Source organism: Plecotus auritus, assembly GCF_963455305.1.
Source record: "Plecotus auritus genome assembly, chromosome: 1".
NCBI lineage: Eukaryota > Metazoa > Chordata > Mammalia > Chiroptera > Vespertilionidae > Plecotus > Plecotus auritus.
In genome coordinates, this window is record NC_137770.1 from 131054466 (window position 1) to 131077463 (window position 22998).

The following is a 22998-nucleotide window of genomic DNA, read 5'->3' on the forward strand; positions in this document are numbered from 1 at the left end:
AAAAATGTAAAAAAATAAAATAAAATAAAAAATAAATTAATAAATTAATAAATAAAATAAAATAAAATAAAATAACTGATAACCCCTATAAAGAAATAGAGAAGTAGGAAAGAAAGTTTGGAGTGTTTTTCTTTGGAGGGCATTTGCTATTCTTTGTCACTCATGATTCCTGACTGCAGATTTCCTGTGGCCCTTTGTCCTCGGTAAATACTAGGTAGGAACATTATGTGTTATTCATCTTTTTTTCTGCGAGACCCTTTGATCACAGTCACAAGTTCCAAAGAAAAATGCTTTCTGACTTGCCAGCTATCACTTGAGTAATGAGTATTATTAATGAAAAAGAGTGTTTTGAGGCTGGAAAAGGATAAGAGAAAAATCAAAAGTGCTAAGCCCTAATTTTACTCAATTTCTGTCTGAATAGGAGCCAATGTATAATGAGTATTAGATTCTTAAAAACATTTACACTATAATGTGATTGGCTTTGTTACTCGGAGTAACAGTGTTCAATAAATGGTATTTATTGTTATGTGTATGTGCATGTGTGTGTGTGTATGCATATATACCCACACCCATACCAAAATATAAAATATCAAGAAAGGTGAAAAAAAACAAACAAAAAAAACTCAAAACAGATTGAAGACTTAAATATTAAGACTCGCAACCACTTTGGCCAGGTAGTTAGAACATCATCCCAATATGCCAAGATTGTGGATCCGAATCCTGGTTGGAGCATATACAAGAAGCAACCAATCAATGCATAAATAAATGAAACAGCAAATTGATGTTTCTTTCTCTTTATATATAAAATCAATTTTTAAAAAAAGACTTGAAACCATAAAATCTCCTAGAAGAAAACATAGGCAATAAAATATTTCTCTTCTTTTTTCTGATATTTCTCCTTGGGCAAGGGAAACAAAAGAAAAAGTAAATTAATGAGACTACATCAAACTAAAAAGTTATTGCACAGCAAAAGAAACAATCAACAAAATGAAGAGACAAAAAAAAAAAAAAGATTAGCCCTAACTGGTTTGGCTCAGTGGATAGAGCGTCGGCCTGCAGACTCAAGGGTCCCAGGTTTGATTCTGGTCAGGGGCATGTACCTTGGTTGCGGGCACATACCCAGTAGGGAGTGTGCAGGAGGCAGCTGATCGATGTTTCTCTCTCATCGATGTTTCTAACTCTCTATCCCTCTCCCTTCCTCTCTGTAAAAAAATCAATAAAATATATTTTTAAAGTAAGATTAAAATAAAAACAAGACAACCCACTGAATGGGAGAACATAGCCCCAATGACACATCTGGTAAGGAGTTGATATTCAAAATGTACAAAGAATTAATACAACTGAATCCATCAAAAACCATCTAGATTTAAAATATAAATTAGGCCCTGGCAGGCATAGCTCAATAGTTTGAGCTTCAGCATGCGAACTGAAGGATCTTGGGTTTGATTCCCGGTCAAGAGCATGTACTGGGTTGCAGGTTTGTTCTCCAGCCCCAGTCAGGATACATGCAGGAGGCAACCAATCAGTGTATCTTTCTCAGATCAATGTTTATGTTTCTCTCCCTCTCTCCCTTCCCTCCCCCTTCCCTCTCTCTCCTCCCACCCTCCCTAAAAAAAAATCATCAGAGCCCTGGCTGGTTTGGCTCAGTGGATAGAGGAGCGTTGGCCTGCAGACTGCAGGGTCCCAGGTTTGATTCCCAGTCAAGGCTGGGACCAACAGGGAGCTAACCCAGCAAGTGGCTAGCTGTCGGAATGAGTGGCGGTACTGTGTGGTTGCGCACACAAACAGTGAGAGAGTGCCTGAACTGTGGGGGCACATTGTGAACGGGGTCTGAGTTGCATGCATGAGCTGTGAGTCAGCAGACACCTCCCTACAAAATCGCTGCCCAAGGCTGGGCCTGACTGCCTGCTTTCAGGCAAAGAAATTAGATCGCGGAGCCCTGTCACTGATTAGACTCCCAGGTCTCGCCTCCTGTTGCCCTTGGATTGTTTCCAGGAGTGTATTGTCTGTAGGCCAATAGCTGTTGCAGTAGAAACAGGCCCCCGACCCCCCTGACTGAACCCCAAGTGGGGTGCTTAGGCTAGAGCCAGTGGCCAGCAGACTGCAGATTGCGAGCCACATGTGGCTCTTTGGCCCCTTGAGCGTGGCTCTTCCATAAAATACCACGGCCTGGGAGAGTCTATTTTAAAGAAGCGGCGTTAGAAGAAGTTTAAGTTTAAAAAATTTGGCTCTCAAAAGAAATTTCAATTGTTGTACTGTTGATATTTGGCTCTGTTGACTAATGAGTTTGCCTACCACTAGACCCTTGGACTGCCATTACTGTCAGGGTAAAACAAGCCTCACCCCCAAGCAGCAGAGGCAGTACAGCCCTACGGAAGCCACAGAGGCTCAAAACTGTGAAGCCAAAGAGGGGAAAAAATCTTGCAATTCAGCACCATTAACTGGAGCAGAGTAGAAAGACCTCCTCAGACATAAATGGGGAAAACAAAGGAGAACAACGAATGCCATGAACAACCACAACAATAACGATGACCAGAAAGAAAAGAAAAAATCCCCAGAAAACAGGCTGGAATACAGGGGATTTATACGACTTGAATGACAGAGATTTCAAGATTGCAGTTCTGAAAATGCTCAATAAGATGAAAGAAAATAAAAAAGCAACAGTCATCATACTATCTTGTTCAGAAAGACTTTCTGAGTCCATGTCAATGGGATATTCTGAGTACACTGGAACATGGAATTAGTGGTTTTAACAGCTCTAATTAAAATGAAATGCTATCAATCATAATGAAAAATCACAATAGAAAACTGAAATAAAATTATTTTGATTATTTGAATATATGTAGGGCTTACTACATAAAATACATACATTGCTGCCCTAGCCGGTTTGGCTCAGTGGATAGAGCGTCAGCCTGCGGACTGAAGGGTCCCAGGTTTGATTCCGGTCAAGGGCATGTACCTTGGTTGCGGGCACATCCCCAGTGGGGAGTGTGCAGGAGGCAGCTGATCAATGTTTCTCTCTCATCGATGTTTCTAAGTCTCTATCCCTCTCCCTTCCTCTCTGTGAAAAATCAATAAAATGTATTTAAAAAAAAAAATACATTGCTATTTTGGATCTAGGTTGTTACACGAATCACAAGAATATACTTTTAGTAAGTCATTAAGTTTTAAATAAGCATCTATTATGTGCCATGTGCTACAGTGAATAATTAAACTTAAGATTCTATTTTCTCATTCTTTCATTACTCCGAAATACCTCAGACAAAAGATAGGAATCCTCCTGTTTCCTCATCTATAAAATGAATAAGGAGAACGTAAAGTCTAAAAACAGTAATATTCCTACTCATACAACTTAACAAAAGGAAGATAAACAACCCAATCAAAAAATGGGCAAAGGACCTAAACAGACACTTTTCGAAGGAGGATAGAAGGAAGGCCAAGAGACATATGAAAACATGCTCAAAGTCACTAATTATCCGAGAGATGCAAATCAGAACGACAATGCGATACCATCTCACACCTGTCAGAATGGCTATCATCAACAAATCAACAAACGACAAGTGTTGGCGAAGATGCGGAGAAAAAGGAACTCTTTTGCACTGCTGGTGGGAATACAGACTGGTGCAGCCACTGTGGAGAACAGTATGGAGTTTCCTCAAAAAACTGAAAACGGAACTCCCATTTGACCCAGTGATCCCACTTCTAGGAGTATATCCCAAGAAACTAGAAACACCAATCAGAAAGAATATATGCACCCCTATGTTCATAGCAGCACAATTCACCATAGCTAAGATTTGTAAACAGCCTAAGTGCCCATCAGCAGATGAGTGGATTAAAAAACTGTGGTACATCTACACAATGGAATACTACGCTGCAGTAAAAAAGGAGTTCTTACCATTTGCAAGAGCCTGGATGGAACTGGAGAGCATTATACTAAGTGAAATAAGCCAGTCAGAGAAAGATAAATACCACATGATCTCACTCATTTGTGGAATATAATGAACAACATAAACTGATGAACAGGGACAGATCCAGAGACAGAGAAGCATCAATCAGAGTGCCAAACCTCATAGGGAAAGTAGGGGAGGGTGGGGGAAAGGAGGAGAGATCAACCACAGGACTTGTATGCATGAATATAAGCCTAACCAATGGACACGAACACCAGGGGAGTGAGGGCATGAGTGGGGGGCGGGGGGCTTGGGGGGATTAATGGAGGGATGAGGACACATATGTAATACCTTAATCAATAAAGAAATTAAAAAAATAAAAAATAAAATAAATAAATAAATCAATAAAAACAGTAACATTCCTAAACATTTCATAAGATATATGGGAAAATATCTACATTTAAAAGTGTATAAAATAAGATTATCATGCAAGAAAATATATTCCTAAATATTAGGAATTAATTACCTGAGTAATCAAAGGTGTTTTAACTGATTTTTCCACCTACCTCTGAAAATGATGACTATACAGCTGTGTTGGAATACCAAGAATACGATCATATATAGCTGTAACTTCTCTCAGGTTTCCCTGTTCATTCTCCCAGTTTATATACATTTCCCACAGTCTGTCAGATCGGAAATCTGTTCCTGCAGCTAGAACAGCGTGCTCAAAAGTTCTGAAAAATTAAATTACCTTTAAATTATCTTTCTAAGATAAATGCACTTTCAAAATATGTCTATACTTTGCAATATATACAAATATCAAATCATTACATTGTATACCTCAAAATGATATAGTTTTCCCTTATCCGCAGGGAATTAGATCCAAGACCCCCATTAGATGACTAAAACCACACAGTACCAATTCCTATCTATAATCTTTTTTTCTATACATACATACCTCTGATAAAAGTTTAACTTATACATTAGGCACAAAAATTAATAAAAAAAATAGAACAATTATAATATATTGTAATAAAGTTATGTAAATGTGGTCTCTCAGCAAATTAGCACATATTTCTTTTTCCTTCTTCATAATTTCATGGATAGAAAATTTGCTCTTACCGTAGATTTTAGTGACCTCAGCATACGACATTGTTTTCTTTCCTTATTAAGTCGACAACTTTCACCTTTCACTTAAAGGAAGCACTTTACAGCTTCTCCTTGGCATACCTCAATCACCAGAATCACTACTCTTGCGCTTTGGGGCCAATATTAGGTAAAATAAGGGTTACTTGAACACAAGCACTGGATACTGCGACAGTCAATCTAATAACCTAGACAGCTACTAACGTACACAGTGTGTATACAATGGACAAAGGAATGATTCCCATCCTGGGAACACAAGAGCAGGAAGACACAAGATTTCATCACACTACTCAGAACAGCACACAATTTAAATATGAATTGTTTACTTCTGGAATTTTCCAATTAATATATTCAGACTGTAGTTGACTGCAGGAAACTGTGACAGTTGAAATCGTGAATAAGAGGGCTACTACTGCAACATATGTCAATAAAACTTCAATTTTTAAAAAATTTAAAAATCAAATGGATAATGCTAAATTCAAAATTATATTCAATTGCTTCCTATACAAATAGAGATTAAAAGATAGAAGGAATTGCCCAGCTGGTGTGCAGTTCAGTGGTTGAGCATCAACTATGAACCAGGAAGTCAGGGTTTGATTCCCAGTCAGAGCACAAGCCTGGGTTGCAGGCTCATCCTCAGAAGGGGCCATGCAGGAGGCAGCCAACAGATGATTCTCATCAATGATGTTTCTATCCCTCTCTCCCTTCCTCTGAAATCAATAAAAACTTACTAAAAAAAAAAAAAAAAAAAAGATAAAAGTAGTAATAAAGAAGTGTATGAGAGCAGCTTTAAGAAAGTGAGAAAAGCCCAGCCGGCGTGGTTAAGCATCAACCTATAAACCGGGAGGTTACTGTTTGATTCCCAGTTGGGCACATGCCAGTGTTGCAGGCTTGATCCCCAGTGTGGGGCATGTAGGAGGCAGCCAATTGACTCTTTCTCATCATTGATGTTTCTATCTCTTTCTCCCTCTCTCTTCCTCTCTGAAATCAATAAAAGTGAGAAAACATAAAGTGAGAAACATAAAGGGAATAGATAAATGTACTTTTATGTAATTTACCTTATGTAAAATTACAATGCAAAACATACACACTGTAAACATGTATTTGTTAAATTTGAAATGCCTGTTGAATGGATTCATTTAGGGGAGAAGACAGACACAATTATTATTAGTTTAAATAATAATTTTCTGGGAAAATAACTCCAACAAGGGATCCAGCTGTCTTATATGGTAATGAAAAGTATACATATATTTTAAAACTCTCAAAAGTCTCTCCTGATTCTAAAATTCCACAATTATAGTTTATTGCAAAAACATATTTTTAAGTACGTAATTCATGTCAAGAGATTTCTGCAAGCAATGTTAAATCATTAGATCTGAAGTTCAAATGAGATAAAACCATTAGATACATTTTCAATATAAATATTTTAGAATCAAGAGGGATTTTTAACAGTATAAAACTATACTACCTAAATTAATCTCTAACTTTAACAGAACCCAATCAAAGCTCTTAACAAATTTTGGGTGAAAAGGAAAAACAAATTCTAGCATTCATCTGGAATATAAAAATGTAAAATATTTTGTGAAAGGACAATGCAGTTTTCCTGAAAGATATCAAAAGGAACTAACTAGGAAGCTATAGTAATTAAAAGTATGACACTGGCTGGGAACACATAAATGGATCAACAGAACATATCAAAGTATATTTGAGAATTTAGTCTAAGATAAAGGAGTATTTTTAGAATTAATGCAGAAAAGTTGGACTATTCAATAATTGAAAAATAAAGGGTTAATCTCTATTTCACAAAGGACACAAACTAAATGCCAGATGAGTGATTTCTTAAAAACTATTTTAAAAATTAGAAGAAAATACAAGATTTATATATTCTTGGCAAGATAGGCACAAAAGGCCCTAACCGGTTTGGCTCAGTGGATAGAGCGTTGGCCTGCGGACTGAAGGGTCCCAGGTTCGATTCCGGTCAAGGGCATGTACCTTGGTTGCGGGCACATCCCCAAAAGGAGGTGTGCAGGAGGCAGCTGATCAATGTTTCTCTCCCATCGATGTTTCTGACTCTCTATCCCTCTCCCTTCCTCTCTGTAAAAAATAAATAAAACATATTTTTTAAAAAAAAAGATAGGCACAAAAGTCAGAAACTAATAAGATTGAACACTGAACATTAAGGGAAAAAAAGCCTCTATATGATAAAGATACCCTAAACAAATTAAAAGGTATACCAAAACTGCAGGAAATATGTTTAAATATATATAGATAAAGGATTAAGAGTATGTGTGTATGGGTATACACATACACACATATATATACGTGTGTGTGAAGTTTCCCAGACAGTGAAATACATGTTATTGCCCCTGCAGAAAACCAAAATGATCCAGTAAATCAATGCATCAGACACTAAGAAAGTGGAGGGAGTTGAGAGAGGAAGATGATAAGAAGGTAACAAAATAAAGACAGAATGTTTAGAAGGTCTGATTAATAAATGGTAAGACACCTTAAATCTCGTTTCCTGCCCAGCTATGGGAATTCAAAAACTAGGCATATTTCCCCTGGAAGTTCAGGTTATCCTTCAATGAAAAAACTGCTTGACATAGGAATCCTATTTAATAAAGAGGGAATATGCTAATTGACCATCACTCCATCACAAAGATGGCTGCACCCACAGCTGAGGCCAAGTTCCCTTAAGGAGCCTTAACGAGCGATCAGCAGGGACCTGAGGCTATACCCTCCCCCACCCCTGTGGGGCTTGACAGGGGACCTTAGGCTGCGCCCCCCCAACCTGGCAGGGCTTGACGGGGACCTCAGGCCTCGCCCCCCGGCCCCCACCTGGTGGGGCTTGATGGGGGACCTCAAGGTGCGCTTCCTGTCCTGATGCTGGGCTAGGGGACCTCAGGCTGCTCCCCGGGCCCCAGCACCAGGGCAGGGGACCTCAGGCCATGCCCCCCACCAGGTGGGGCTTGACAGGGGACTTCAGGCCGTGCCCCCCACCCCGGCACCGGGCCAGGGGACCTGAGGCTGTGCCCCCCTGCCTGGCAGGGCTTGACAGGGGTCCTCAGGCCCTGCTCACCAGCGGGGCTAGACAGGGTCCTCAAGGTGCTCCCCCAGTGCTGGGTCGGGGGAACTCAGGCCGTGCCCCCCACCCAGCGGGGCTTGACAGGGGCTCTCAGGTCATGTCCCCCACCTGGCGGGGCTTGACGGGGGACCTCAAGGTACGCCCCCCACCCCATCTGGGGGACCTCAGGCCACGCCCCCTGACCGGCGGGGCTTGACAAGGGTGGACTGGCCGGATCTGGATCTAGCCCATTTGGGGGGCGGAGGGGTGGGGGGCGAGTCTGGGTCTCACGCGATTTTGAGGCACATGTGGGTGGGCGGGGACTTGACTCTGGGTCCCCCATTTAATGTGCACGAATTTCGTGCACCGGGCCACTATTAAGATATAAAGATGCTGCCTTGGCCATTGTGTTCAGTGGTTAGAGCATCAGCTCTGCACCAAAGGGTCACAGGTTTGATTCCCATCAAGGGCAACCCAGGTTCAATCCCCAACCCAAGTCAGGTCTGGTGCGGGAGGCAACCAATTGATGTGTCTCTAACATTGATGTGTTTTTTTTCTTTTCTTCTTCTTCTCTCTCTCCCCATCCCTCCATTCCTCTCACTCTGTATAAAAATCAATGGAAAAAATACGCTCAAGTGAGGATTAACCACAACAACAAAATATAGATACCAACACTGGGAGTCCAACAAAAACTGGGTGGCCACCTGATCATTTTACTGTGAAGCCCTCCAGGCAAGCTAAAACTGGACCCCAATACAAAATACACAGAGCTTCTATTCAATTTATTAAAATCTAATCTTCAACATAAGCAGAAATCCAGAAATTAAGGCGACATGACAGAGATTAAAAACAAACAAAAAACTTCAGAGGAAACAGTGCTAGGAGCAGACTTCAACTATCCTAATACCCTCAAAGAAATGATAAAAAGATATGCAGCCATATAACAATAGGAGGATATGAGACAAAGAACAAAGGGGGTGTTGAGGAGGTGGCTAATCAATGTTTCTCTCTCATGGATGTTTCTCTCTCCCTATCCCTCTCCCTTCTCTCAAAAAACAAACAAACATTTTTTAAATAAATAAATAAAAGCTTCAATGAGGCCAAGTCAGTATCCCTCAGTGGTAGAGCATTGACCCATGAACCAGGAGGTCACAGTTTGATTCCCTATCAGAGTATATGCCCAGGTTGGGGGCCCAATCCCCAGTAGGGGGCATACAGGAGGCAGTTAATCAATGTTCTCTCACTGATGTTTCTATCTCTCTATCCCTCTCCCTTCCTGTCTCTCTAAAAAGTCAACAAAAAGGTATTAAAAAACAACAAAAAAGCTTCTTTGAGGAAAAACATGTCATATAAATATCAGAAGAATGGTATCATACTTATCAATAGCAACAAGAGAAGCTACAAGTGAATCAAGAGATGCCTTCAAAGCCCTAAGGAAAAATTACTTTCTATACCCCACTGGACCATTAATTTGGGTGTTTCAGACATAAAAAAAAAAGGGCTTAATTTCTTTTTTTTAAATCCCAAGCATCCTTTATCGAGTAATAGGATGCATTTCTATAAAATGTGGGCACATAAACCAAGAAAGAGTAGGATCAAATAAACTTTTAAAAAAATATACTTTTACTAGAGGCCCAGTGCACGGATTCGTGCACCAGTGGGGTCCCTTGGCCTGGCCTGTGCCCTCTCACAATCCGGGATCCCTTGGGGGATGTTGGAGAGCTGGTTTCAGCCCAAGCCAGACAGGAGGGAGCCCGATCCTGTGTGTTGAGCATCTGTCCCCTAGTGGTCAGTGCACATCATAGCGACCAGTTGTTTGGTTGCTTAGGCATATATATATGTGTGTGTATATATATATATAGATAGATAGATAGGTAGATAGATAGATAGATTGATTTCAGAGAGCAAGGGAGAGGGAGAAAGAGATAGAAACATCAATGATGAGAATCACTGATTGGCTGCCTCCTGCATGCCCCCCACTGGGGATTGAGCCCACAACCCAAGCATGTGTCCTTGACTGGAATCTAACCTAGGACCCTTCAGTCCCCAGGCTGACACTCTATCCACTGAGCAAAAACCAGCTAAGGCTCTAATAAACTCTTTTTTTTTAAAATATATATTTTATTGATTTTTTACAGAGAGAAAGGGAAAGGGATAGAGAGTTAGAAACATCGATGAGAGAGAAACATCGATCAGCTGCCTCCTGCACACCCCCTATTGGGGATGTGCCCGCAACCAAGGTACATGCCCTTGACGGGAATCGAACCTGGGACCCTTCAGTCCGCAGACCTATGCTCTATCCACTGAGCCAAACCTGTTAGGGCAAACTCTTAATAAATAGAGCTAGAAACCCAGGAATGAGGTAAAGACATATTCTAGAATCAGGATGATAAAGAAATCCCAAAATAACATCTGAATAACAGAAACAGAATAGAACAACCAGTCCACATTACAGAAGAGAAGATCCCAGGAGGGATAGCTTAAAGAGGGAAGGGGAAAAATGGAATTCACAGATTTCAGAGTGTAATTCTCTTTTATAATTTTCATACTAAGTAGAATATTTTTTTAAATATATTTTTATTGCCTTCAGAGAAGAAGGAAGAGGAAGAGATAGAAACATCAATGATTGGCTGCCTCCAGCACGCCCCCACTGGGGATCAAGCCCGCAACCTGGGCATGTGCCCCTGACCGGAATCGAACCCGGGACTTTTCAGTCTGCAGGCTGACGCTCTATCCACTGAGCCAAACCAGCAAGGGCTAAGTAGAATATTTTTAACTCCCAAAAATAACTTACAAAGTATGTGTACATTATGTGAAGTAGTAGTTAGTACTGACTACTGAAAGTAGCTGTTGGAAGGGGTGAAAATTTTTAAATGTTCAAAGAAAACCAGGCAAGTTGAATAATGGGGAGGAAACAGTAATTAAATCCAGGAAAAACAAAAGGCTATAAAACCTATCCATTTGGAAAGATGAAGAATGAAAAAATAATATAAAAGTGAACTAAAATTTTTAGTTACCATTACAAAATTATTTCTTCAGCAAATGAAGAAAGCACTACTATATCATACATGTTAAAAAATACCAGAAGAAACAGCTAAAATATTTGAAGAGGGGTGGTAAGACTGCTTTTTATTATAAGCAGTTTAATACTGACTTTTTAAACATTTAAAAGTTCCTATAATTAATAAGAAAAACATAATCCAAAAGTAAAAGGAGTAAATGATATGAAGAGGCAATGTGAAAATGGCTTATCTATAATAATAAAAGCATAATATGCAAATCAACCAAACGACCGAATATCAGAATGACTGTCTAGACGACCTTCCGGATGACTACTCTATGACACCCACTGGCGGCAAGCCAGCCAAGGTGGGTGCAATGCGATTGGTCGGGGGCCTGGCCATTGCCCCATGATCACCCTACAGAGGGAGGCCAGGCTACCAGCCGGCAAGGTGATCGATCAATTGGGGAACTCCACGATCGCCCCCAAGAGGGAGTCCCAGGCAACTGACTGGAGGCCTGGTGGGCGGGGCCTCCCTTTGCGGGGCGCAATCAATCACCCCAAAGAGGGAGGCCCAGGCTAACCCGTGGCGGTGCTGCGGTGGGTGGGCAAGGCCTACCTCTTTGGGATGATCCATCGAGGAGCCCCAGCCAGGTGGGCAGGGCCTACCTCTTTGGGGGGATTGATCACAGGGCTCTTGGAGTGAGAGGGCTGAGGGGACACACACACACACACACATATACCCCCAGTGCACAAATTTCATGCACCAGGCCTCTAGTATAAGGATATGAAAGATGGAAAACCAGGATAAACAATCTGGAGATATGTAAACTAAAATAATGTGATATCACCTAAGGATAAAGAAAAATGTGGTCTGCTATGGGAAAATGACTACTCTCATACACTGTGGGAGTTTAAAATATCACTTCTGAAGAAACATTTGATAGATTTTAACTGTGTGTTCCCTTTGATAGAGTTCCAATTCCAGCATGCTCTACATAAATACTGATGTATAGAGACATTAACTGAAGCACTGGTTATTTCCTATGTATAAGAATTTGGTCAAATAAAATATAACACCTGGATACTGTAAAATACTTTGCAATAGTTAAAAAATTATGGCAGAGATTCCAAAACATTCTGTTTAAAAAAAAAAATCAAAGGATAATATGAACAAACATGTATAGCTGTGTGTATCTAAAAGAACACACACCAAGCCATTAACCACAAGGGGAGTGGAACTGGGAACATAAGAAAAGGGAGGTATAAAATGGAGGGGGAGCCCAGCCAGCATGGCCATGGTTAAGCATCTATGAACCAGAAGGTCACGCTTCAATTCCCGGTAGAAACACATTTCCAGGCTGCGGGCTCGATGCCCAGTAGGTGATGTACAGGAGGCAGCCAATCAATGGTGCTCTCTCATCATTGATGTTTCTGTTTCTCTCTCCCTCCCTCTCTAAATCAATAAAAATATACCCTAAATAAGTAAATGGAAGGGGAATTGATTACATTTTTTTATATAATCATGCGTACATTTATTACATGTATGCTTTTTAAATAGAGAAATTATATGGAATTTAAACTTTCGGTTTAGCATTCACAAATAGTTCTATTATCAACGTAAGAAAAACTGATTTATAATTTATATCTTTGAACACATGTGATTAACAGAGTTTCACATACCCTCTTATTGTACTGTTTGTCTCAGAATCCCCAGGATCCAATGTTTCTTTTAAGAAGTTTATATAATGTATCCAAAGGTCAACACTAAGAGGTATTGCCTGAAGCCCCCGTCGATACACCTAAGAAGAAAACAATAAAACTGTACTTCAAATATTTAATTATTTCTTAACAGAGAGGTAACACTGTGTTATCCGGTGAACCTTAGAAATACTAATTACTGGAATTTTGTTTAAATAATCTACCATTACCATTTGGGTGGAGGTTGGATAGAACATGGCAATGTTCTGATCCCCACGTGCAGAGTCTTGATCTTCAGAGCGCAGCAGTCCCTGCATTCTGACCGGGTTGTGTGGGCAGGCTTTGGGTTACAGACCATAGGGCACAGACCCATTAGAGCACCAATGACAGCGTCTGACCAAAAATGCAATAAGACGTAGCAAATGTGACTAGCAAACCAACTATATTGTTTGGAAAATGAGAAATAAATGTAAGTGAGAGAAAAGCCCTGCCCTACTTGTTAAGCTGCAGTGTAATACAGAGGCTTGCACTGCAAAGCTTGACAAACTGTAGAGGTTTAACGCACCTGCCAACAAAGAGAGAAAATATTAGCTACAAATGCCACAAGAGTGACAAATGCAAATAAAATACCCTATAAAATTGTTTGACCACAAATCGTAGGTACTGCCAGCCAAAGAAAAAAAAAAGTCTTTGTTTTGTTATTTGGCTTACAGTACCTAATGGAAATTATTTTATTCAGTGATGTACGCACCTCATCTGATTGTTTAATGTTGTCATGCCGCTTTTCAAGGTCTGCATACTTTTTCCAGTAACCATAGCAATACGGATAGTGTATGAAAAATTTGTCAAATGCTTTCCTGGCAGCCATCAAGTGATTCTGATGAAAATAAAATGAGGTATTTAAATATCTTGGAAGTTTTTGTCACAAAAATATTTATTATTCCTTTCAAATGTATTATCTCGAATAAAAGAAATGGCAGGTTTGAAGACCACACACAGCAGTTCTTTTCCCTACAAATGCAATCTTATCCTTTGAAACAGAGGAACTAATTCTGTTAATCTACAAGGTAACCTTTTATTCACAGATTTTATCCAGATACACATGCACAGCACTTATTACGAACATTAGATTTTGACTCTACTGACTTTTCACAACACACCAATGTCATTTTTTTGAAGTTAAAAAAGTGTATATATCCAATGTGATGCAACTTAATCTGAAAATAATAAAAAAGGCAACTTTAATTACAAAACAATAAGGCCCAGTCTGATAATGACTTGATTAATCTGTTCCTTTAGTCCCATTTAAAAGTTACTAACCTCCTGTTCTACATACTGAAGCAAATATACCCAGCCTGTAAAATCCTGAGGATTATTTTCTACAGTTTTCCAAAACTTTTCATATTCTGGAGGGAAATTTGCTTCCGTTTCTGCCACTGGAAGGTCCACAGCATTTGCTATTTCATTTTCTTCTGTAGTTGCATTCACATTAGGAGATCCATCAGGTGACTGTTCCATTTCCATAACATTCATAATTTCAGTACTGAAATCAGCAGACTGTTCTACCACTACCTCAGAACTGTTGCCTGTGCTGCCATTACTAGAATTTCTGTACTCATCCATGTGAGAATTTTGCATAGCTGTTTATTTTGTCTTCAATTAATGATCTGTAGAAACAAGAAGAAAAACATTTTCCAAATGTTTATTTAGCATCATCAAAACCACCCCTTTTAAAAAAGGATTTTTAGAGAGGAAAAAACAAACATCAATGTGAGAGCAAAACATCAATCAGCAACCTCCTGCATACCCTTACCGGGGATCAAACCTGCAACAGAGCATTTGCCCTGACCAGGAATTGAACCAGCAACCTTTCAGTGCATGGGATGACAACCAACCAGCTGAGAAGCACCAGTCAGGGAAAAACCACCTTATTGTAAAACATAAGCTCTCATTAGCTATTAAAAATATGTAATAATTTGGTTCTTGATATCTCTTATAACTCTTAATTAGGTTTATTAGTTTCTATATTATAAATGAAATTCTATAACATAAATTTTCCAAAAATCTATTTTATTGTTGGGTGTTTGAGTAAACACTAAATAACTAAGGACTTAGTTCCTTCATCCATAAAGCAAGTGAGGGTTTGTGCCTGCTCCCTAAAGAAGCAATCATATCTGAATTCAATGTTTCTTAGCTGGCTAAAATTATAAAATTCAATGTCTGAATACCATCTTGCTAAGGTATTAACCCTGGAAAACAGCAATATCTTTAATATCTGTTTTGAAGGCTAAAGGGAAAATAGCAAAAATTCTGGTCATGGATATGTTTTAGAGGGAAATTTATCACTTAGCTCAGGATAAAGTTTTAGAAAAGAAAAGGTTGAAATTTTTGAAATATATTAATATATTTTAAATATATTAATACATTTTCAATAAAATTTAAATCCCAGCACGTAGGTTTTATTTTATTTTAGAAATCATAAATGAAGGTACTAAAAAATTGTAAGAGCCCTGGCCAGAGTAGCTGAGTTGGTTGGACATCATTTGTGCACCGAAAGTTTCCTGATTCGATTCCTGGTCAGGGCACATGCCCAGGTTATGGGCTCAATCCGCAGCAGGGGGTGTGCATGAGTCACCAGATTGATGTTCCACTCTCAAATAGATGTTTCTCCCTCTTCCGTCTTCTCACTCTAAAAGTCAATAAAAAATATATATTTTTTTAAATTACAAGAGTGATTTCTACAGTGAATATTATTAAAAACACATTTGTGGGAGGAGGAAAAAATGGCGGCGGAACAGACAGACGTGTCCCGAGCCTTGTCCCAGAGCAGATAGAAAGAACAGCTGAGGGTCGCACGGGGAATATTTGTTGGTGAGTTGAGGGACAGCTATACTCCAGGAGACGGTGGGGGACTGCTGGACGGGGATCCCCTGACCAGGCATCCCCCACTGCTGCTGGGTTCCCTCCCGGAGCGACCGGCTCAGACACGGAGACTGCGCCATCTTGAAAGAGAAAGTGGATGTTATCGGAAGCCTGAAAATCTATAACTGCGGCACCCACCAAACAACTGCAAATCCCAGAGCACCGGTCCCCAATTGGTGCAAACACGCAGATTCAGAGGAGCTCTACACTCCACCACGGAAAGGTCAGATTTTGCCTGGGATAAGGTGAGGTCTCTGCTCCCAGCAGGAGAGAGAAACGCGCTTACTGCGGGAACTGGAGGACCGGGGGAAGTCTGCGCCTAGAAAAATCCGTGGCTGTTGGGGCTGGCGTGATCCGTGAATGTGGAAGGGGGTCCTCAGAGCTGCTAACAGAAAGGAACTCTTAAAAGCAACCCATTTTGATCTGACGCAAAAGGACAGCCTAAAAATTTTAAGTGTGCCAGCTGCTTAGACCCAAGGGGGAAAAAAAGACTTCACAGACTTGCACACAGCCACGGAGTTCGCACACAGCCACGGAGTTCGCTGACTCTTTTTTTGTTTGTTTGTTTGTATTTTTGTTTTTTTTCCTTTAAATCCTTGCTTCTGATTACTAAGGCCAACACATAGGATCACCCAATTGGGAACACCCTAAGAGACTGCAGGGGAAAGTTGTTTTTCTGGCACCTGGGGATCAGAGCGGGGAGTGACCGTCAGAGAACCAGCTCTGGGGCAACCCACTCCCACAAAACGGTATTGAATGCCACAGGGAAAGCAGGATCTAAGCACAGGCTAGAGAGGACCTATAGACCCGGAGGTCAATCCAGAAACACTGCCACAAGGGGGTTGAATCACAAATTGACTCTTGTGTAAACACAAATAAAGGAATACAAGAAATTAAGACACACTGCCTGCTTAAAATCAGGACTGGCTTACAACACTGAGGAGCAGTGGAACGCAGGTAACTGCAATACTGTCCTGACTAGGAAACAGGCGTGCCAAACAGAACAGTAGAGGAAGTGAATGACCTTCACTACTGCACATTGTATTTTTATTTATTTTTTCATCTTTTACTTAAGAAACTAATTTTTTTTCTTTTTTCCTCACTTGATTTTACCTTTTAATTATTACATTTTTATTTTCAATCAGTATTATTACTACTACTATTTTACCTTTTTTTAAAAAAAAGTATTTTCTTTTCTCTTTATTTTACTTTGGGATTAGTATTCTGCATTCTATTTTCATCTTCCCTTTAGCATCATTTTACTCAACCTCAAATTTACCATTATGCCACCACTCTCTTCCTCACTTTTCCCCTTTTATTGTCCTGTTTCTCTTACCCTTTTCCTGCTTTAGATTTTCCCGATTCTTTCTTTCTACCCCGTTAAAATTTCACCCTACTTATATATCTAATTTGCAATCCCCTGCTCCAAGTCCATAAGCACCTCTCTTCTGTCTTCACTATCCAAAAAATTGTTTCTCTCTGTCCTTTTGTTGTTGTTTGCCTCATTATTGATTATATCGATTTTTATGCTTGTTTGTGAGATTGTTTTCCTTATTCTTTTTTTGTGTTTTGTTTTGGTTTTGTTTTTGTTTTCCCTCGCCTTGCTTGATATTAGTTGTTTGTTGTTTGTACTTTGTATTCATCTCCAGGTACTTGTTGCTGGCATTTGCTGGGATTAGTGGCTGTTCTATGCGAGTTTTCTCCCCATATATATAGTTTGTTCCCCTTTTCTTCTTATTCTCTTTCCTCTCTTACATTTTTTTCCTTTTCCCAATTTCATTTTTGCACTCCTTTCCTTCTTTTTTTTTCTCTTCTTTCTCTCCTATCCTCTAATTGGGCTTTCTCTGGTGGTCACCTTTATTGGAGGTTATTAATATAGTGAATACATTTCTGTTCAGTGCCTTGTGCGTTTTACCTGATTGTGTTGTATTTTGTGCCTTTAAATCAATACAGGAGAGAGAGAATTACATAACCAGACACCCAGAGAAGAGAGACCATGGGGAGACAAAGAAACAGCCCGCATATGAAAGAAAAGCAGGGATCACCAGAAAAGGAAGTAAACGAAATGGAATCAACCTGCCAGAGAAAGAATTCAGAGAAATGGTCATAAGGTGACTGAAAAGAATAGAAGACAAATTCGACAATATGTGTAAGAACCAAGAGGAAATTAGAAGAACCAAGAAAAAATGAAAAATGACATCGCTGCTGTAAAGAACAATAGAAAGCATCAAGAGTAGACTAGAAGAAGCAGAGGACTGCATCAGTGCGCTAGAAGACAAGGTAGGAAAAAATACCCAAGTAGAGCAGCTTCTAGAAAAAAAAATTAAAAAGCAGGAGGAGAGCCTAAGGGAACTTTGAGACAACACAAAACAAAACAACATCCGCATAATAGGGGTTCCAGAAGGAAAGGAAGCTGAGCAAGGAATAGAAAACCTGTTTGAAGAAATAATGACAGAAAACTTCCCTGATATAGGGAAGAAAAAACCCACACAAATCCAAGAAGCTCACTGAGTCCCAAGCAAAATGAACCCCAAAAGGCCGACGCCAAGGCACATTATAACTAAATTGGCAAACACAAACGACAAAGTAAGAATCTTAAAAGTGGCCAGAGAGAGACAGAAAGTTACCTACAAAGGAACCCCCATCAGACTAGCAACTGATTTCTCAACAGAAACTCATCAGGCCAGAAGGGAATGGAATGAAATATACAAAGTCATGCAAAGGAAGGGTCTGAATCCAAGAATACTGTACCCCGCAAGGCTATCAATCAAAACTGAAGATGAAATCAGGAGCTTCACAGACAAAAAAGGACTAAGGGAATTTATTACCAACAAACCAGCAATACAAGAAATGCTAAAGGGTCTGCTGTAAAAAAAAGAAATAGTAAGCGAAGAAGAAACACAGGGATAAAGAATAAAAAGGGCAACAAACAAGTACCTATCAATAATAACTTTAAATGTAAATGGATTAAATGCACCAATCAAAAGACATAGGGTAACGGACTGTATAAGAAAACACGACCCATATATATGCTGTCTACAAGAAACCCACCTCAGAAAAAAAGACGCACACACACTAAGGGTGAAGAGATGGAAAAAGGTTTTACAGGCGAATGGAAATGAAAAAAAAGCTGGGGTAGCAATACTTATATCTGACAAATTAGATATCAAAGTGAAGGACATAACAAGAGATAAGGAAGGCTACTTCATAATACTAAAGGGAGCAATCCAACAAGAATAACTCTGGTAAACATATACGCACCCAATACAGAAGCACCCAAATACATAAAAAAACTCCTGGAGGATATCAAGGGAGAGACTGACAGCAATACAATCATAGTAGGAGACTTTAATACCCCACTATCACGACTGGACAAATCCTCTCAACAAAAAATCAGCAAAGAAACATCAATCCTAAATGACTCACTAGACCAGATGGAATTAATTGACATCTTCAGAACATTTCACCCCAAAGCCACAGAATAAACATTCTTCTCAAGTGCACATGGGTCATTTTCAAAGATAGACCATAAGTTGGGTCACAGGCAAAGTCTCTTCAAATTCAAGGAGATAGAAATCCTATCAAGCATCCTATCAGATCACAGTGGCATAAAACTGGAAATCAACTACAATAAAAACAATGCAAAAAAATCAAACACATGGAGACTAAATAGGATGATATTAAATAATGACTGGGTTACCAGAGAGATCAAAGAAGAAATAAAAAACATCATAGCAACAAACGACAATGAAAACACAACAATGCAAAATCTATGGGACACAGTGAAAGCAGTCTTGAGAGGGATGTTCATAGCTCTACAAGCCTACTGCAAAAAAAACAAGAAACAATGGTAATAAATTACCTAACCCTACAACTCAAAGAGTTAGAAAGAGAGCAACAAGAAAAGCCCAGCCCTAGCTGGTTTGGCTCAGTGGATAGAGCATTGGCCTGCGGCCTGAAAGGTCCCAGGTTCGATTCCGGTCATGGGCATATACCTTGGTTGCGGGCACATCCCCAGTAGGAGGTGTGCAGGAGGCAGCTGATCGATGTCTCTCTCTATTCGGTGTTTCTAGCTCTCTATTCCCCTCCCTTCCTCTCTGTAAAAAAATCAATAAAATATATTAAAAAAAAAAAAAAAAAAGAAAAGCCCAGTGTAAGCAGAAGGAAGGAATAATAAAGATCAGAGCGGAGATAAACGACATAGAGACCAAAGAAACAATAGAAAAGATCAATAAAACCAAGAGCTGGTTCTTCGAAAGGATAAACAAGATTGATGAACCTCTAGCCAGGCTCACCAAGAAGCAAAGAGAGAGGAACCAAATAAACAAAATCAGATATGAAAGAGGAGACGGACCCCACCGAAATACAAAGGATTGTTAAAAAATACTATAAACTCTATTCCAACAAACTAGACAACCTGGAGGAAATGGACATATTCCTAGAAAAATATAACCTTCCAAAACTCAATCAGGAAGAATCTAAACATCTCAATAGGCCAGTAACTATGCAAGAAATTGAAGCAGTCATCAAAAAGCTTCCAGCAAACAAAAGCCCAGGGCCAGACGGCTTCACAGGGGAGTTTTACAAAACATTCAAGGAAGAACTAAAACATATCCTCACCAGACTATTGCAGAAAATTCAAGAGGAAGGAACACTTCCAAGCTCCTTCTATGAAGCCAGCATCACCCTAATACCAAAACCAGATAAAGACAACACAATGAAAGAGAATTATAGGCCAATATCCCTCATGAACATAGATGCCAAAATCCTCAACAAAATTCTAGCAAATCGGATTCAGCAGTACATCAGAAAGATCGTACACCATGACCAAGTAGGATTTATCCCAGGGATGCAAGGATGGTACAATATCTGCAAATCAATAAACGTGATACATCACATAAACAAATTGAGAGATAAAAATCACAGACATATCAATTGATGCAGAAAAAGCATTTGACAAAATCCAACACCCTTTCTTGATAAAAACTCTCAACAAGGTGGGAATAGAAGGATCATACCTCAACATAATAAAAGCCATTTATGATAAACCCACAGCTAACATCATACTCAATGGGCAAAAACTAAAACCATTTCCCCTAAGAACAGGAACAAGACAGGGATGCCCACTCTCAGCACTCCTATTTGACATAGTACTGGAAGTATTAGTCACTGTAATTAGACAAAAAGAAGAAATAAAAGGCATCCAAATTGAAAAAGAAGAAGTAAAGCTGTCCTTATTTGCAGATGACATGATATTGTACATAAAAAACCCAGAAGACTCCATCAAAAAACTATTAGACTTAATAAATGAATTCGGCAATGCAGCAGAATACAAAATTAACGCCAAGAAATCTATGGCATTTCTATACACCAATAGTGAACTTACAAAAAGAGAAACTAAAAAAGCAATCCCATTTACCATCACACCAAAAAAATTAAGATACCTAGGAATAAACTTAACTAAGGAGGTAAAAGACCTTTACGCGGAAAACTACAGGACACTGAAAAAAGAGATAGAGGAAGACGTAAACAGATGGAAGAACATACCATGTTCATGGATTGGGAGAATCAACATCATCAAAATGTCCATACTACCCAAAGCAATCTATGATTCAATGCACTCCCCATTAAAATACCAACGGCATATTTCACAGACCTAGAAAGAACTCTCCAAAAATTCATCTGGAATAAAAAAAGACTCCGAATAGCCGCAGCAATCCTGAGAAAGAAGAACAAAGTAGGTGGGATCTCAATACCAGATTTCAAGCTGTACTACAAAGCCACTGTTCTCAAGACAGCCTGGTACTGGCACAAGAACAGACATATAGACCAATGGAATAGAATAGAGAATCCAGATACCAACCCAAACCACTATGCTCAATTAATATTTTACAAAGGAGGCATGAACATACAATGGAGTGAAGACAGTCTCTTCAATAAATGGTGTTGGGAAAATTGGACAGATACATGCAAAAAAAATGAAATTAGACCACCAACTTACACCATACACAAAAATTAACTCAAAATGGATCCAGGACTTAAACATAAAACGGGAAACCATAAAAATACTAGAGGAATCCACAGGCAGAGAAATCTCAGACATATGCCGAAGCAATTTCTTCACTGATACCGCTCCTAGGGCAACGGAAGCTTAAGAGAAAATAAACAAATGGGACTACATCAAAATAAAAAGCTTTTGCACAGCAAAAGAAACCATCAACAAAACAACAAGAAAGCCCACTGTATGGGAGAACATATTTGCAAATGTTATCACTGATAAAGATTTAATCTCCAACATCTACAGGGAACTTACACAACTTAATAAAAGAAAGATAAACAACCCAATCAAAAAATGGGCAAAGGTCCTAAATAGAATCCTTTTGAAAGAAGACACAAGGAAGGCCAAGAGACATATGAAAACATACTCAAAGTCACTAATTATCTGAGAGATGCAAATCAAAAGACAATGTGGTACCATCTCACACCTGTCAGAATGGCAACCATCAACAAATCAACAAACGACAAGTGCTGGAGAGGATGTGCAGAAAAAGGACCCCTCGTGCACTGCTGGTGGAAATGCAGACTGGTGCAACCACTGTAGAGAACAGTATGGAGTTTCCTCAAAAAACTAAAAATGGAACTCCCATTTGACCCAGTAATCCCACTTCTAGGATTATATCCCAAGAAACTAGAAACACAAATCAGAAAGGATATATGCTCCCCTATATTCATAGCAGCACAATTCCCCATAGCTAAGATTTGGAAACAGCCTAAATGCCCATCAGTAGATGAGTGGAAAAGAAAACTATGGTACATCTACACAATGGAATACTACGCTGCTATAGAAAAGAAGGAATTCTTACCATTTGCAGCAGCATGGATGGACCTGGAAAGCATTATGTTAAGTGAAATAAGCCAGGCAATGAAAGAAAAATACCACATGATCTCACTCATTTATGGAAAATAAAGAACATTATAACCTGATGAATAAAAAGATAGATACAGAGGCAGTAAAGCACCGAACAGACTGTCAAATTACAGCAGGAAGGCTGGGGAGTGCTGGGGAGGGAGGGAAACAGATCAACCAAAGGACTTGTATGCATGCATATAAGCACACCAATGGACACAAGACACTGGGGGGTGAGATGAGGGCATGCGACAGGAGGTAGGGGAGGCTGGGGGAAGGTCAATGGGGAAAAAAAAAAGGAGATATATGTACTAATATATGTAATATGTTAAACATTAAAAAATAATAAAAAATAAAAACATATTTGTGT

At 39.4% G+C, this 22998-nt stretch overlaps 1 protein-coding gene across 4 annotated transcripts in view; it reads right to left on the reverse strand.

Moving 5' to 3' along the window:
• Window positions 1-22998, reverse strand: part of PRPF39 (pre-mRNA processing factor 39) — a 46830-nt gene that overhangs the window by 14031 nt on the left and 9801 nt on the right. For 3 of the 4 annotated variants that reach the window (XM_080670755.1, XM_080670753.1, XM_080670754.1), the window contains exons 2-5: window positions 14120-14466; window positions 13551-13676; window positions 12782-12900; window positions 4454-4621 (exon numbers count right to left, since the gene is read on the reverse strand). In XM_080670755.1, the coding sequence (XP_080526881.1) occupies window positions 4454-4621; window positions 12782-12900; window positions 13551-13676; window positions 14120-14437 (731 nt within the window). In that variant the 5' untranslated portion in view covers window positions 14438-14466. Of the gene's footprint in view, window positions 1-4453; window positions 4622-12781; window positions 12901-13029; window positions 13193-13295; window positions 13365-13550; window positions 13677-14119; window positions 14467-22998 lie in introns of all 4 variants that reach the window. The other variant, XM_080670756.1, reaches the window with a different exon arrangement.